Below are 15,904 nucleotides of genomic sequence, written 5' to 3'. Positions count from 1 at the left end.
AATGGGATATGACATGATGGGAGATAGGACACAATGGGATATGACATGATGAGAGATAGGACACAATGGGGTATGACATGATGGGAGATGGGACACAATGGGATATGACATGGTGGGAGATAGGACACAATTGGGTATGACATGATGGGAGATAGGACACAATGGGATATGACATGATGAGAGATAGGACACAATGGGATATGACATGATGAGAGATAGGACACAATGGGATATGACATGGTGGGAGATAGGACACAATGGGATATGACATGATGAGAGATAGGACACAATGGGATATGACATGATGGGAGATAGGACACAATGGGATATGACATGATGAGAGATAGGACACAATGGGATATGACATGATGGGAGATAGGACACAATGGGATATGACATGATGAGAGATAGGACACAATGGAATATGACATGATGAGAGATAGGACACAATGGAATATGACATGATGAGAGATAGGACACAATGGGATATGACATGATGGGAGATAGGACACAATGGGATATGACATGATGAGAGATTAGGACACAATGGGATATGACATGGTGGGAGATAGGACACAATGGGATATGACATGATGAGAGATAGGACACAATGCGACATGACATGATGAGAGATAGGACACAATGGGATATGACATGATGGGAGATAGGACACAATGGGATATGACATGATGGGAGATAGGACACAATGGGATATGACATGATGAGAGATAGGACACAATGGGGTATGACATGATGGGAGATAGGACACAATGGGATATGACATGAAGAAAGATAGGACACGATGGGATATGACATGATGGGAGATAGGACACGATGGGATATGACATGATGGGAGATAGGACACGATGGGATATGACATGATGGGAGATAGGACACGATGGGATATGACATGATGAGAGATAGGACACAATGGGATATGACATGATGAGAGATAGGACACAATGGGATATGACATGATGGGAGATAGGACACAATGGGATATGACATGATGAGAGATAGGACACAATGGGATATGACATGATGGGAGATAGGACACAATGGGATATGACATGAAGGGAGATAGGACACAATGGGATATGACATAATGAGAGATAGGACACAATGGGATATGACATGATGGGAGATAGGACACAATGGGATATGACATGATGAGAGATAGGACACAATGGGGTATGACATGATGGGAGATAGGACACAATGGGATATGACATGATGGGAGATAGGACACGATGGGATATGACATGATGGGAGATAGGACACGATGGGATATGACATGATGGGAGATAGGACACAATGGGATATGACATGATGGGAGATAGGACACAATGGGATATGACATGGTGGGAGATAGGACACGATGGGATATGACATGATGAGAGATAGGACAAAATGGGATATGGCATGATGAGAGACAGGACACAATGCGACATGACATGATGGGAGATAGGACACAATGGGATATGACATGGTGGGAGATAGGACACAATGGGATATGACATGGTGGGAGATAGGACACGATGGGATATGACATGATGAGATATAGGACACAATGGGGTATGACATGATGGGAGATAGGACACAATGGGATATGACATGATGGGAGATAGGACACAATGGGATATGACATGGTGGGAGATAGGACACGATGGGATATGACATGATGGGAGATAGGACACAATGGGATATGACATGGTGGGATATAGGACACGATGGGATATGACATGATGAGAGATAGGACACAATGGGATATGACATGATGAAAGATAGTACACAATGGGATATGACATGATGGGAGATAGGACACGATGGGATATGACATGATGGGAGATAGGACACAATGGGATATGACATGATGGGAGATAGGACACAATGGGATATGACATGATGGGAGATAGGACACAATGATATATGACATGATGAGAGATAGGACACAATGGAATATGACATGATGGGAGATAGGACACAATGGGATATGACATGATGGAAGATAGGACACGATGGGATATGACATGATGAAAGATAGGACACAATGGGATATGACATGATGGGAGATAGGACACAATGGGATATGACATGATGGGAGATAGGACACAATGGGATATGATATGATGAGAGATAGGACACAATGGGAAATGACATGATGAGAGATAGGACACAATGCGACATGACATGATGAGAGATAGGACACGATGGGATATGACATGATGGGAGATAGGACACAATGGGATATGACATGATGGGAGATAGGACATAATGGGATATGACATGGTGGGAGATAGGACACGACAGGATATGACATGATGAGAGATAGGACACAATTGGATATGAGATGGTGGGAGATAGGACACGATGGGATATGAGATGGTGGGAGATAGGACACAATGGGATATGACATGGTGGGAGATAGGACACGATGGGATATGACATGATGAAAGATAGGACACAATGGGATATGACATGATGGGAGATAGGACACAATGGGATATGACATGATGGGAGATAGGACACAATGGGATATGATATGATGAGAGATAGGACACAATGGGAAATGACATGATGAGAGATAGGACACAATGCGACATGACATGATGAGAGATAGGACACGATGGGATATGACATGATGGGAGATAGGACACAATGGGATATGACATGATGGGAGATAGGACATAATGGGATATGACATGGTGGGAGATAGGACACGACAGGATATGACATGATGAGAGATAGGACACAATTGGATATGAGATGGTGGGAGATAGGACACGATGGGATATGAGATGGTGGGAGATAGGACACAATGGGATATGATATGGTGGGATATAGGACACGAATGGGATGGGATATAGGACACGATGGGATATGATATGATGGGAGATAGGACACAATGGGATATGATATGATGAGAGATAGGACACAATGGGATATGATATGATGGGAGATAGGACACAATGGGATATGATATGATGAGAGATAGGACACAATGGGATATGATATGATGAGAGATAGGACACAATGGGATATGATATGATGGGAGATAGGACACAATGGGATATGACATGATGAGAGATAGGACACAATGGGATATGACATGATGGGAGATAGGACACAAATGGGATATGACATGATGGGAGATAGGACACGATGGGATATGACATGATGAGAGATAGGACACAATGGGATATGACATGATGAAGAGATAGGACACAATGGGATATGACATGATGGGAGATAGGACACAATGGGATATGACATGATGGGAGATAGGACACAATGGGATATGACATGATGAGAGATAGGACACAATGGGATATGACATGATGGGAGATAGGACACAATGGGATATGACATGATGGGAGATAGGACACGATGGGATATGACATGATGAAAGATAGGACACAATGGGATATGACATGATGGGAGATAGGACACAATGGGATATGATATGATGAGAGATAGGACACAATGGGAAATGACATGATGAGAGATAGGACACAATGCGACATGACATGATGAGAGATAGGACACAATGGGATATGACATGATGGGAGATAGGACACAATGGGATATGACATGATGGGAGATAGGACACAATGGGATATGACATGGTGGGAGATAGGACACGACAGGATATGACATGGATAGACAAGGATATGAGATGTGGAGATAGGACACAATGGGATATGACATGGTGGGAGATAGGACACAATGGGATATGACATGATGGTGGGAGATAGGACACAATGGGATATGACATGATGGGAGATAGGACACAATGGGATATGACATGATGGGAGATAGGACACAATGGGATATGACATGATGAGAGATAGGACACAATGGGATATGACATGATGGGGAGATAGGACACAATGGGATATGACATGATGGGAGATAGGACACAATGGGATATGACATGATGGAGGAGATAGGACACAATGGGATATGACATGATGGGAGATAGGACACAATGGGATATGACATGATGGGAGATAGGACACAATGGGATATGACATGATGAGAGATAGGACACAATGGGATATGACATGATGGGAGATAGGACACAATGGGATATGACATGATGGGAGATAGGACACAATGGGATATGACATGATGGGAGATAGGACACAATGGGATATGACATGATGAGAGATAGGACACAATGGGATATGACATGATGGGAGATAGGACACAATGGGATATGACATGATGGGAGATAGGACACAATGGGATATGACATGATGAGAGATAGGACACAATGGGATATGACATGATGGGAGATAGGACACAATGGGATATGACATGATGGGAGATAGGACACAATGGGATATGACATGATGGGAGATAGGACACAATGGGATATGACATGATGAGGAGGACACAATGGACATGACAGATGGGATATGGACAATGGATGACATGATGGGAGATAGGACACAATGGGATATGACATGATGGGAGATAGGACACAATGGGATATGACATGATGGGAGATAGGACACAATGGGATATGACATGATGGGAGATAGGACACAATGGGATATGACATGATGGGAGATAGGACAAATATGACATGATGGGAGATAGGACACATGATGGGAGATAGGACACAATGGGATATGACATGATGGGAGATAGGACACAATGGGATATGACATGATGGGAGATAGGACACAATGGGATATGACATGATGGGAGATAGGACACAATGGGATATGACATGATGGGAGATAGGACACAATGGGATATGACATGATGGGAGATAGGACACAATGGGATATGACATGTGGACACATGATGGATGAGATAGGACACAATGGGATATGACATGATGGGAGATAGGACACAATGGGGGAATATGACATGATGGGAGATAGGACACAATGGATATGACATGATGGGAGATAGGACACAATGGGATATGACATGATGGGAGATAGGACACAATGGGATATGACATGATGGGAGATAGGACACAATGGATATACATGATGGGAGATAGGACACAATGGAATACATGATGGAGATAGGATGGAGACATGATGGAGATAGGACACAATGGGATATGACATGATGGGAGATAGGACACAATGGGATATGACATGATGGGAGATAGGACACAATGGGATATGACATGATGGGAGATAGGACACAATGGGATATGACATGATGGGAGATAGGACACAATGGGATATGACATGATGGGAGATAGGACACAATGGGATATGATATGATGAGAGATAGGACACAATGGGATATGATATGATGAGAGATAGGACACAATGGGATATGATATGATGGGAGATAGGACACAATGGGATATGACATGATGAGAGATAGGACACAATGGGATATGATATGATGAGAGATAGGACACAATGGGATATGATATGATGGGAGATAGATAGGACACAATGGGATATGATATGATGAGGAGATAGGACACAATGGGATATGATATGATGAGAGATAGGACACAATGGGATATGATATGATGAGAGATAGGACACAATGGGATATGATATGATGGGAGATAGGACACAATGGGATATGACATGATGGGAGATAGGACACAATGGGATATGACATGATGGGAGATAGGACACAATGGGATATGACATGATGGGAGATAGGACACAATGGGATATGACATGATGGGAGATAGGACACAATGGGATATGAATGATGATGAGGGAGATAGGGACACAATGGGATATGATATGATGAGAGATAGGACACAATGGGATATGATATGATGAGAGATAGGACACAATGGGATATGACATGATGGGAGATAGGACACAATGGGATATGATATGATGAGAGATAGGACACAATGGGATATGATATGATGAGAGATAGGACACAATGGGATATGATATGATGAGAGATAGGACACAATGGGATATGATATGATGAGAGATAGGACACAATGGGATATGATATGATAGGAGATAGGACACAATGGGATATGACATGATGGATGGAGATATGACACGATGGGATATGACATGATGGGAGATAGGACACAATGGGATATGACATGATGGGAGATAGGACACAATGGGATATGACATGATGGGAGATAGGACACAATGGGATATGACATGATGAGAGATAGGACACAATGGGATATGACATGATGGGAGATAGGACACAATGGGATATGACATGATGGGAGATAGGACACAATGGGATATGACATGGTGGGAGATAGGACACGATGGGATATGACATGATGGGAGATAGGACACAATGGGATATGATATGATGAGAGATAGGACACAATGGGATATGACATAATTAGAGATGAGACAGAGTATGGATACACTATTTGCAACCCATGTGATCTCCTTTTTATGACAGGGATGTAAAAAGATATGATATGATATTTATAATATGTATCTTTGTATCAATTTTATTAGTACAGAAAAAGTACTTAAATTACACAAGGTTTTACAACACATGAAATTGACTAGTTTGACTGATTTTACATCGTAATGGTAGACAAAACACAAACCTGCCGGCCAAGTCCACCAGGTGGAGTTTACTGACAATTTCATGAGGTAGATCATCTTCTATTTTAGCCTGAAATAAAAATGTCACAAATTAGCAGAAGTAACCAGAGTGAATTATCAGTAAAATTACCCTGCAGACAATACAAATGCTGTCCTCACAAATTGGATGTGATTTGAACACGCATGCTCTGTTTGTTCCCTATGTAAGATAAAATCCCTTCCAACCTGATAAAGGTTGGAAGGTTCTCATGTCACAGAAGTGCAGCCATATTTGATAATATTTGATTCCTAGGCTTGAATTAGGTACCAATATTCTGTATCCTGAGGGTAGAGACTGTGAGGGGGAAGGGAGGAGTGTAGCAGAACTGAGCTGGGTCAATCACCAGTGAGCAGGAAGCTCAAATGGTAAAGCTAGTGTTCTGATGTCCTGGGCTGACAAACAATGCTTTGTTTAATTGTTAAATAGTTTTCTTTCATCTATTAATGCACATACTAGTTAGCCAGCCATTATTATAATAAAAGTTTGTATACACGTAACAATAAGAAGGTCTAAACTACTTACTTATTGTTATATATACAATAGAAAAATTCCCTGAATCATCTCGATAATAAACGATAACCCGCAGTACTTAATGGGGTAATACGGCTAGGGTGATTAGCTGCCTTTACCAGCCTGAACTTATTTAATTAATGTCAAGAGGCCTAAGATATTCCAACCCCTATGGCAAATTATTAAAATTACTACACAGGTACTATAATGTTTACAGTGCTGAAAATAGTTAAAAAAAACTATTGTGTAGCTACAGAGAAGTTTTAAAGTGACAGGGTTAATAGGAGAGAGATTAATGTGCTCCAGCCATTTTATTTAGGAAATACTTAATCAAATCATTACAAGGATAAATATCAAAAGTTAAAAAAAATGCCTTTGGGATATGTAGAAAAATGTGACACAGTATATTTGAACTATTAAGTATAACACAACATCATAAAACCATATACATAAGCTGAGTGATTTAATAACTGTTATACACATACTCTCCAACTAGACTATATTCAATCAGTAATCACAAGATTTAAAGTCTCAAGATCAACGTCTACCCTGTACCTGTCTCAATCTTTAACATACCATTAACTTGTACCGTGAACCTGTCACAACCTTTAACATACCATTAACTTGTACCCTGAACCTGACTCAACCTTTTACATACCATAAACTTGTACTCTGAACCTGACTCAACCTTTTACATACCATTAACTTGTACCCTGAACCTCTCTCAACCTTTAACATACCATTAACTTGTACCCTGAACCTGTTTCAACCTTTAGCATACCATTAACTTGTACCATGAACCACTCTCAACCTTTAATATACCATTAACTTGTACCATGAACCTCTCTCAACCTTTAATATACCATTACCTTGTACCCTAAACCTGTCACAACCTTTAATATACCATTACCTTGTACCCTAAACCTGTCACAACCTTTAATATACCATTACCTTGTACCCTGAACCTGACTCAACCTTTAACATACCATTAATTTGTACCCTGAACCTCTCTCAACCTTTAATATACCATTACCTTGTACCCTAAACCTGTCACAACATTTAATATACCATTACCTTGTACCCTAAACCTGTCACAACCTTTAATATACCATTACCTTGTACCCTAAACCTGTCACAACCTTTAATATACCATTAACTTGTACCCTGAACCTCTCTCAACATTTAACATACCATTACCTTGTACCCTGAACCTGTTTCAACCTTTAACATACCATTACCTTGTACCCTGAACCTGTAACCTTTAGCATACCATTAATTTGTACCCTGAACCTCTCTCAACATTTAACATACCATTACCTTGTACCCTGAACCTGTTTCAACCTTTAGCATACCATAAACTTGTACTCTGAACCTGTCTCAACCTTTAATATACCATTAACTTGTACCCTGAACCTCTCTCAACATTTAACATACCATAAACTTGTACCCTGAACCTCTCTCAACCTTTAATATACCATTACCTTGTACCCTGAACCTGTTTCAACCTTTAACATACCATTACCTTGTACCCTGAACCTGTAACCTTTAGCATACCATTAATTTGTACCCTGAACCTCTCTCAACATTTAACATACCATTACCTTGTACCCTGAACCTGTTTCAACCTTTAGCATACCATAAACTTGTACTCTGAACCTGTCTCAACCTTTAGCATACCATAAACTTGTACTCTGAACCTGTTTCAACCTTTAGCATACCATAAACTTGTACTCTGAACCTGTCTCAACCTTTAGCATACCATAAACTTGTACTCTGAACCTGTTTCAACCTTTAGCATACCATAAACTTGTACTCTGAACCTGTTTCAACCTTTAACATACCATTAACTTGTACTCTGAACCTGTCTCAACCTTTAATATATTATTACCTTGTACCCTGAACCTGACTCAACCTTTAACATACCATTAACTTGTACTCTGAACCTGTCTCAACCTTTAACATACCATTACCATGAATCTATTGATAATGCATTGCTCAGATGTAGCCGAAAGAACGGTTATACCCACATGTTGGGCATCTGAATTGTGGTGGTAAAAGAAGCGTGTTCGGGCCTTTCGGTATCGCTTTTCACAACAACACAACCGCAACAAAGATGAGCAAGCTGCATCTTTCATCATACCTTCTCCAGACACAAAGAAGGTCAAGTCTGTTTCAAACTCAAATCAAAGAAGACAACTTTTTCTTCTCTGTCTTTGAAACAATTTCATGACTAGAAGAAGTTGATTGGAATGTTGTTGAATGCCATTGTTGTGCTACATTGGTATCATTGTCGAGGACATTTCATTTCATCTCTACTTCTCCACAGATATAATAGACAAATATGTTGATTTATGCCATATCTATACAGTAGTTTTGGTTTACAAACATGTTGGTTATACTTTCGAAAAATTGTTCTCAAATCAAATACAAAACAGACGTAATACAGATGCTTAACTCACTGCAATTTAATATGTGATGTCAACGTGATAGGTATGCTATATGTTCATTTCACACACTCTTCCTGTTCGCTATAAAGCCACAAAACCCTGTCAGTTTCGGATATCAACAAATAACAGCGGATATACAGTGCATAATATTAGATGTAATGAGGATAAATTGCATATGAATAGCTTATCTAATGCGATTGATGATTTCCGCAATCAAAATATTGTGCAGTTCAAAAATCCTGGAAACTGAAAACATGCCATTGTGGATAATTGTGGACGTGAGCAGATGTTGGGCGAAAGATAAGTATGATTTACGAATATTGCGTAATTATGTTCTGTGAATATCAGCCAAATTTGCGCACAACGCATTCCCAAGTCTTGCTAAACGCCAGTGTGTCCGGGCCTTTAGGTGATGAGTCTGACCATACCAAAGAATATTCTAAGATGATGACCATGAACTTACCTGAGTGAATTCTATGGTAACAATTGCGTGACTTCTACTGCTATGATCATGCATGTATGTAGATGCAGTCGTCCTTAAAAAACAAAATATAGCAAATATTAAATAACCATATGACACACATATACTATATATGTATTATTGAAACTCGTTATCTCGAAAGTCAACGGACCTACGAAAATAATTTGACTCATCTGGACTTTGACTCAAACGTAATGTCATTTGGTTGACTCAGATCATGTTTTTTAACGTTCCTTATCTTATGACTACTACAGCCGGGTACATACCTATTACCGTGATCAGCATATCATCGTGATTTTCCAACTTATAAGTTTGTAATAAATCATTTTGGTTATACATTTTCAGATGTTTTTGGATTTCGTTTTATACATATAAAAACTTGAAATACGATAACATGATCATCACGATAATAGGCATGCACCCTGATTTCCCGTAGGTGGTATACTGACATCAATGGTTAATACAACAAACTTATACAGAATGTAGTAGTTGAACAAATAAAAACAAGCATCTTTCTTATTTCAGAATTTAACAGTATTTCAAAATAATACCATAGAAAAAAATAAACAATAGTTTTTCACCTATCATAACAGACAACACACTCTGTTTCCGGCTCTCACACAAAAACAAACACTCTTCCTGTCATGATCAGTCGCGCTGATCGAGCCATGCTGCGTGTGATTGTGTAAACACACGTCATGTCTATGTGCAGGTAGGTCACAATTGTAAAGTGACACTAATTAGGAAGCCAGACTTGAGCGGATTATTAAACAGTTCATAATTAGCAGTCATTGTTGTATTATGTTCCATAGGCCTACGTATACCGATCGCGATATGTGCAGGTAAACAAATCATGCATTACGACAAACCACAGGTGAATTTCAATTGTGTGTATACATTGTATATTTACATAATTAATTTTTTTTAATTTGAATTTTGACTGAAATTAAATTTGAGATAGCGATTATTTTTTGCTGAATATCCGTTCCAGGGACCAGGAAATGATTTTGACTCAACCCGAGTTCCAATTCATCGAATTTCGAGTCATCTGATCTTAAAATACATATACAAAGAAGGAAAACAAGAACTCCAAAAAAGTGGATGTGTCGCCTGCACAGAATCATAAAAAATAGATATTTACAGTTGAAAATATTGTTAATAATTAGGTGAAGTTATCAAGTCCCATAACTCTTACAAATATTGATGGGTTTTGACCAGTATCGAACCCATTTAAGATCGAATTGATCTAAAGCAATATACCAAATTTGATTAAAATAGGACAATAAGTACTAAAGTCATCAAACCATGAAACCATGTTTTGACAATTTTTTTAAGTCCTGTAACTCTTGCAAATATTGCCCGATTTTGACCAGTATCGAACCCATCCGTGACTCATTTATATAAAACCATTTATAAAATTTGGTTGAAATTGGATGATAAATATTTAAGTTATCGAGCGGAAACCATAGATTTATCTGTTTTGACGATTTTAAAGTCCCGTAACTCTTGGAAATATTGACAGATTTTGACTATTATCAAACTTCAAACTCCTCCGAGATCTCATTGATATAAAGCAATATACCAAATTTGGTTGAAATCGCACAATAAATACTTAAGTTATCCCACAGAAACCGTTTCCAGGAAGCCGACACCGACGCCGACATAGTGATACCCAAGTGTCGCCCTTGCGTTGCAGGCAACACAAATAACAGGACTTCAAAATTAATTCAACTCAACCGGAATTTCTAGTCAAGTGATTTTGAGCTAACGAGTTTAGAGTGTATATTAATCCATACCGATAGCTTTGTAGAACATTAATGTCATTTACTTATTACCTTATTGACATAAGATTAATAAAGTCGTTAGCGTCTAGTATTTTCAATAAGAATCAATTAAATATGGCTGAAGAATCATGTATATATTTACCTGTACTCATTGCCCCTCTCCAGAATGGCCTGGATCTGTTGGTTGTCATTGATAAAATGAGTTGACAAGTCTGAAAAATCAAACAAAATCAAATTGACAAATCATAAAGTGTTTATCATAAAGTGTTAATTTCTTTCTATAAAATCAATATCCTAAAGTATTATTTTGTTCAGTGCCTAGGTTTGATGATGATGATAGACAACTTTCTTATAGTATCACTAATTAAGTCTACTTGTAATAGACAACTATCGTAGAGTATTATTTATTAAGTCTACTTGTGATAGACAACTATCGTAGAGTATTATTTATTAAGCCTACTTGTAATAGACAACTATTGTAGAGTACTATTAATTAAGCCTACTTGTAATAGACAACTATCGTAGAGTATTATTTATTAAGCCTACTTGTAATAGACAACTATTGTAGAGTATTATTAATTAAGCCTACTTGTGATAGACAACTATTGTATTGTTAATTAAGCCTATATAGTACCCGTGACAACTATTGTATTGTTAATTAAGCCAATATAGTACTCGTGACAACTATAGTATTGTTAATTAAGCCTATATAGTACTCGTGACAACTATAGTATTGTAAATTAAGCCTATATAGTACTCGTGACAACTATTGTATTGTTAATTAAGCCTATATAGTACTTGTGACAACTATTGTATTGTTAATTAAGCCTATATAGTACTCGTGACAACTATTGTATTGTTAATTAAGCCTAATCGTGACATACAACTATTGTATTGTTAATTAAGCCTATATAGTATTTGTGACAACTATTGTATTGTTAATTAAGCCTATATAGGACTCGTGACAACTATTGTATTGTTTATTAAGTCTAATCGTGACAGACAACTATTGTATTGTTAATTAAGCCTATATAGTACTTGTGAAAACTATTGTATTGTTAATTAAGCCTATATAGTACTCGTGACAACAATAGTATTGTTAATTAAGTCTAATCGTGATAGACAACTACGGTATTGTTAATTAAGTCTAATTGTGATAGACAACTATTGTATTGTTTATAAAGCCTAATTGTAACAGACAACTATTGTATTATTTATTAAGCCTAATTGTGACAGACAACTATTGTATTGTTAATTAAGCCTAATTGTGACAGACAACTATTGTATTATTAATTAAGCCTACTTGTGATAGACAACTATTGTATTATTTATAAAGCCTACTTGTGATAGACAACTATTGTGTTGTTAATTAAGCCTACTTGTGATAGACAACTATTGTATTATTTATTAAGCCTACTTGTGATAGACAACTATTGTATTGTTAATTAAGCCTACTTGTGATAGACAACTATTGTATTATTTATTAAGCCTACTTGTGATAGACAACTATTGTATTATTTATTAAGCCTACTTGTGATAGACAACTATTGTATTGTTAATTAAGCCTAATTGTGACAGACAACTATTGTATTATTTATTAAGCCTTATCGTGACAGACAACTATTGTATTGTTAATTAAGCCTACTTGTGATAGACAACTATTGTATTGTTAATTAAGCCTAATTGTGACAGACAACTATAGTATTGTTAATTAAGCATACTTGTGATAGACAACTATTGTATTATTTATTAAGCCTACTTGTGATAGACAACTATTGTATTGTTTATTAAGTCTAATCGTGACAGACAACTATTATATTGTTAATTAAGCCCATATAGTACTCGTGACAACTATTGTATTGTTAATTAAGCTGATATAGTACTCGTGAAAACTATTGTATTGTTAATTAAGCCTATATAGTACTTGTGACAACTATTGTATTGTTAATTAAGCCTATATAGTACTCGTGACAAATATTGTATTGTTAATTAAGCCTATATAGTACTCGTGAAAACTATTGTATTGTTAATTAAGCCTATATAGTACTCGATACAACTATTGTATTGTTAATTAAGCCTATATAGTACTCGTGACAACTATAGTATTGTTAATTAGGCCTATATAGTACTCGTGACAACTATTGTATTGTTAATTAAGCCTATATAGTACTCGTGACAACTATTGTATTGTTAATTAAGCCTATATAGTACTCGTGACAACTATAGTATTGTTAATTAAGCCTATATAGTACTCGTGACAACTATTGTATTGTTAATTAAGCCTATATAGTACTTGTGACAACTATAGTATTGTTAATTAAGCCTATATAGTACTCGTGACAACTATTGTATTGCTAATTAAGCCTATATAGTACTCGTGACAACTATAGTATTGTTAATTAAGCCTATATAGTACTCGTGACAACTATGTATTGTTAAGTATCTATAGTACTCGTGACAACTATGTATTGTTAATTAAGCCTATATAGTACTCGTGACAAATATATGTATTGTTAATTAAGCCTATATAGTACTCGTGACAACTATTGTATTGTTAATTAAGCCTATATAGTACTCGTGACAACTATTGTATTGTTAATTAAGCCTATATAGTACTCGTGACAACTATTGTATTGTTAATTAAGCCTATATAGTACTCGTGACAACTATTGTATTGTTAATTAAGCCTATATAGTACTTGTGACAACTATTGTATTGTTAATTAAGCCTATATAGTACTCGTGACAACTATTGTATTGTTAATTAAGCCTATATAGTACTCGTGACAACTATTGTATTGTTAATTAAGCCTATATAGTACTCGTGACAACTATTGTATTGTTAATTAAGCCTATATATAGTACTCGTGACAACTATTGTATTGTTAATTAAGCCTATATAGTACTCGTGACAACTATTGTATTGTTAATTAAGCCTATATAGTACCGTGACAACTATTGTATTGTTAATTAAGCCTATATAGTACTTATGACAACTATTGTATTGTTAATTAAGCCTATATAGTACTCGTGACAACTATTGTATTGTTAATTAAGCCTATATAGTACTCGTGACAACTATTGTATTGTTAATTAAGCCTATATAGTACTCGTGACAACTATTGTATTGTTAATTAAGCCTATATAGTACTCGTGACAACTATTGTATTGTTAATTAAGCCTATATAGTACTCGTGACAACTATTGTATTGTTAATTAAGCCTATATAGTACTCGTGACAACTATTGTATTGTTAATTAAGCCTATATAGTACTCGTGACAACTATTGTATTGTTAATTAAGCCTATATAGTACTCGTGACAACTATTGTATTGTTAATTAAGCCTATATAGTACTCGTGACAACTATTGTATTGTTAATTAAGCCTATATAGTACTCGTGACAACTATTGTATTGTTAATTTAAGCCTATATAGTACTTGTGACAAACTATTGTATTGTTAATTAAGCCTATATAGTACTCGTGACAACTATTGTATTGTTAATTAAGCCTATATAGTACTCGTGACAACTATTGTATTGTTAATTAAGCCTATATAGTACTTGTGACAACTATTGTATTGTTAATTAAGCCTATATAGTACTCGTGACAACTATTGTATTGTTAATTAAGCCTATATAGTACTCGTGACAACTATTGTATTGTTAATTAAGCCTATATAGTACTCGTGACAACTATTGTATTGTTAATTAAGCCTATATAGTACTCGTGACAACTATTGTATTGTTAATTAAGCCTATATAGTACTCGTGACAACTATTGTATTGTTAATTAAGCCTATATAGTACTCGTGACAACTATTGTATTGTTAATTAAGCCTATATAGTACTCGTGACAACTATTGTATTGTTAATTAAGCCTATATAGTACTCGTGACAACTATTGTATTGTTAATTAAGCCTATATAGTACTCGTGACAACTATTGTATTGTTAATTAAGCCTATATAGTACTCGTGACAACTATTGTATTGTTAATTAAGCCTATATAGTACTCGTGACAACTATTGTATTGTTAATTAAGCCTATATAGTACTCGTGACAACTATTGTATTGTTAATTAAGCCTATATAGTACTCGTGACAACT

At 36.5% G+C, this 15,904-nt stretch overlaps 1 protein-coding gene across 1 annotated transcript in view; it reads right to left on the bottom strand.

The window, feature by feature from the left end:
• LOC138319850 (uncharacterized) overlaps positions 1 to 15,904 on the bottom strand; it is a 272,074-nt gene that overhangs the window by 172,332 nt on the left and 83,838 nt on the right. The window contains exons 8-10 of the mRNA XM_069262980.1: positions 11,941 to 12,010; positions 9,997 to 10,069; positions 6,539 to 6,606 (exon numbers count right to left, since the gene is read on the bottom strand). Of these exons, the coding sequence (XP_069119081.1) occupies positions 6,539 to 6,606; positions 9,997 to 10,069; positions 11,941 to 12,010 (211 nt within the window). The remainder of the gene's footprint in view (positions 1 to 6,538; positions 6,607 to 9,996; positions 10,070 to 11,940; positions 12,011 to 15,904) is intronic.

Source organism: Argopecten irradians, chromosome 3, assembly GCF_041381155.1.
Source record: "Argopecten irradians isolate NY chromosome 3, Ai_NY, whole genome shotgun sequence".
NCBI classification, from domain to species: domain Eukaryota; kingdom Metazoa; phylum Mollusca; class Bivalvia; order Pectinida; family Pectinidae; genus Argopecten; species Argopecten irradians.
This window is presented reverse-complemented; position numbering and strand designations above follow the sequence as displayed.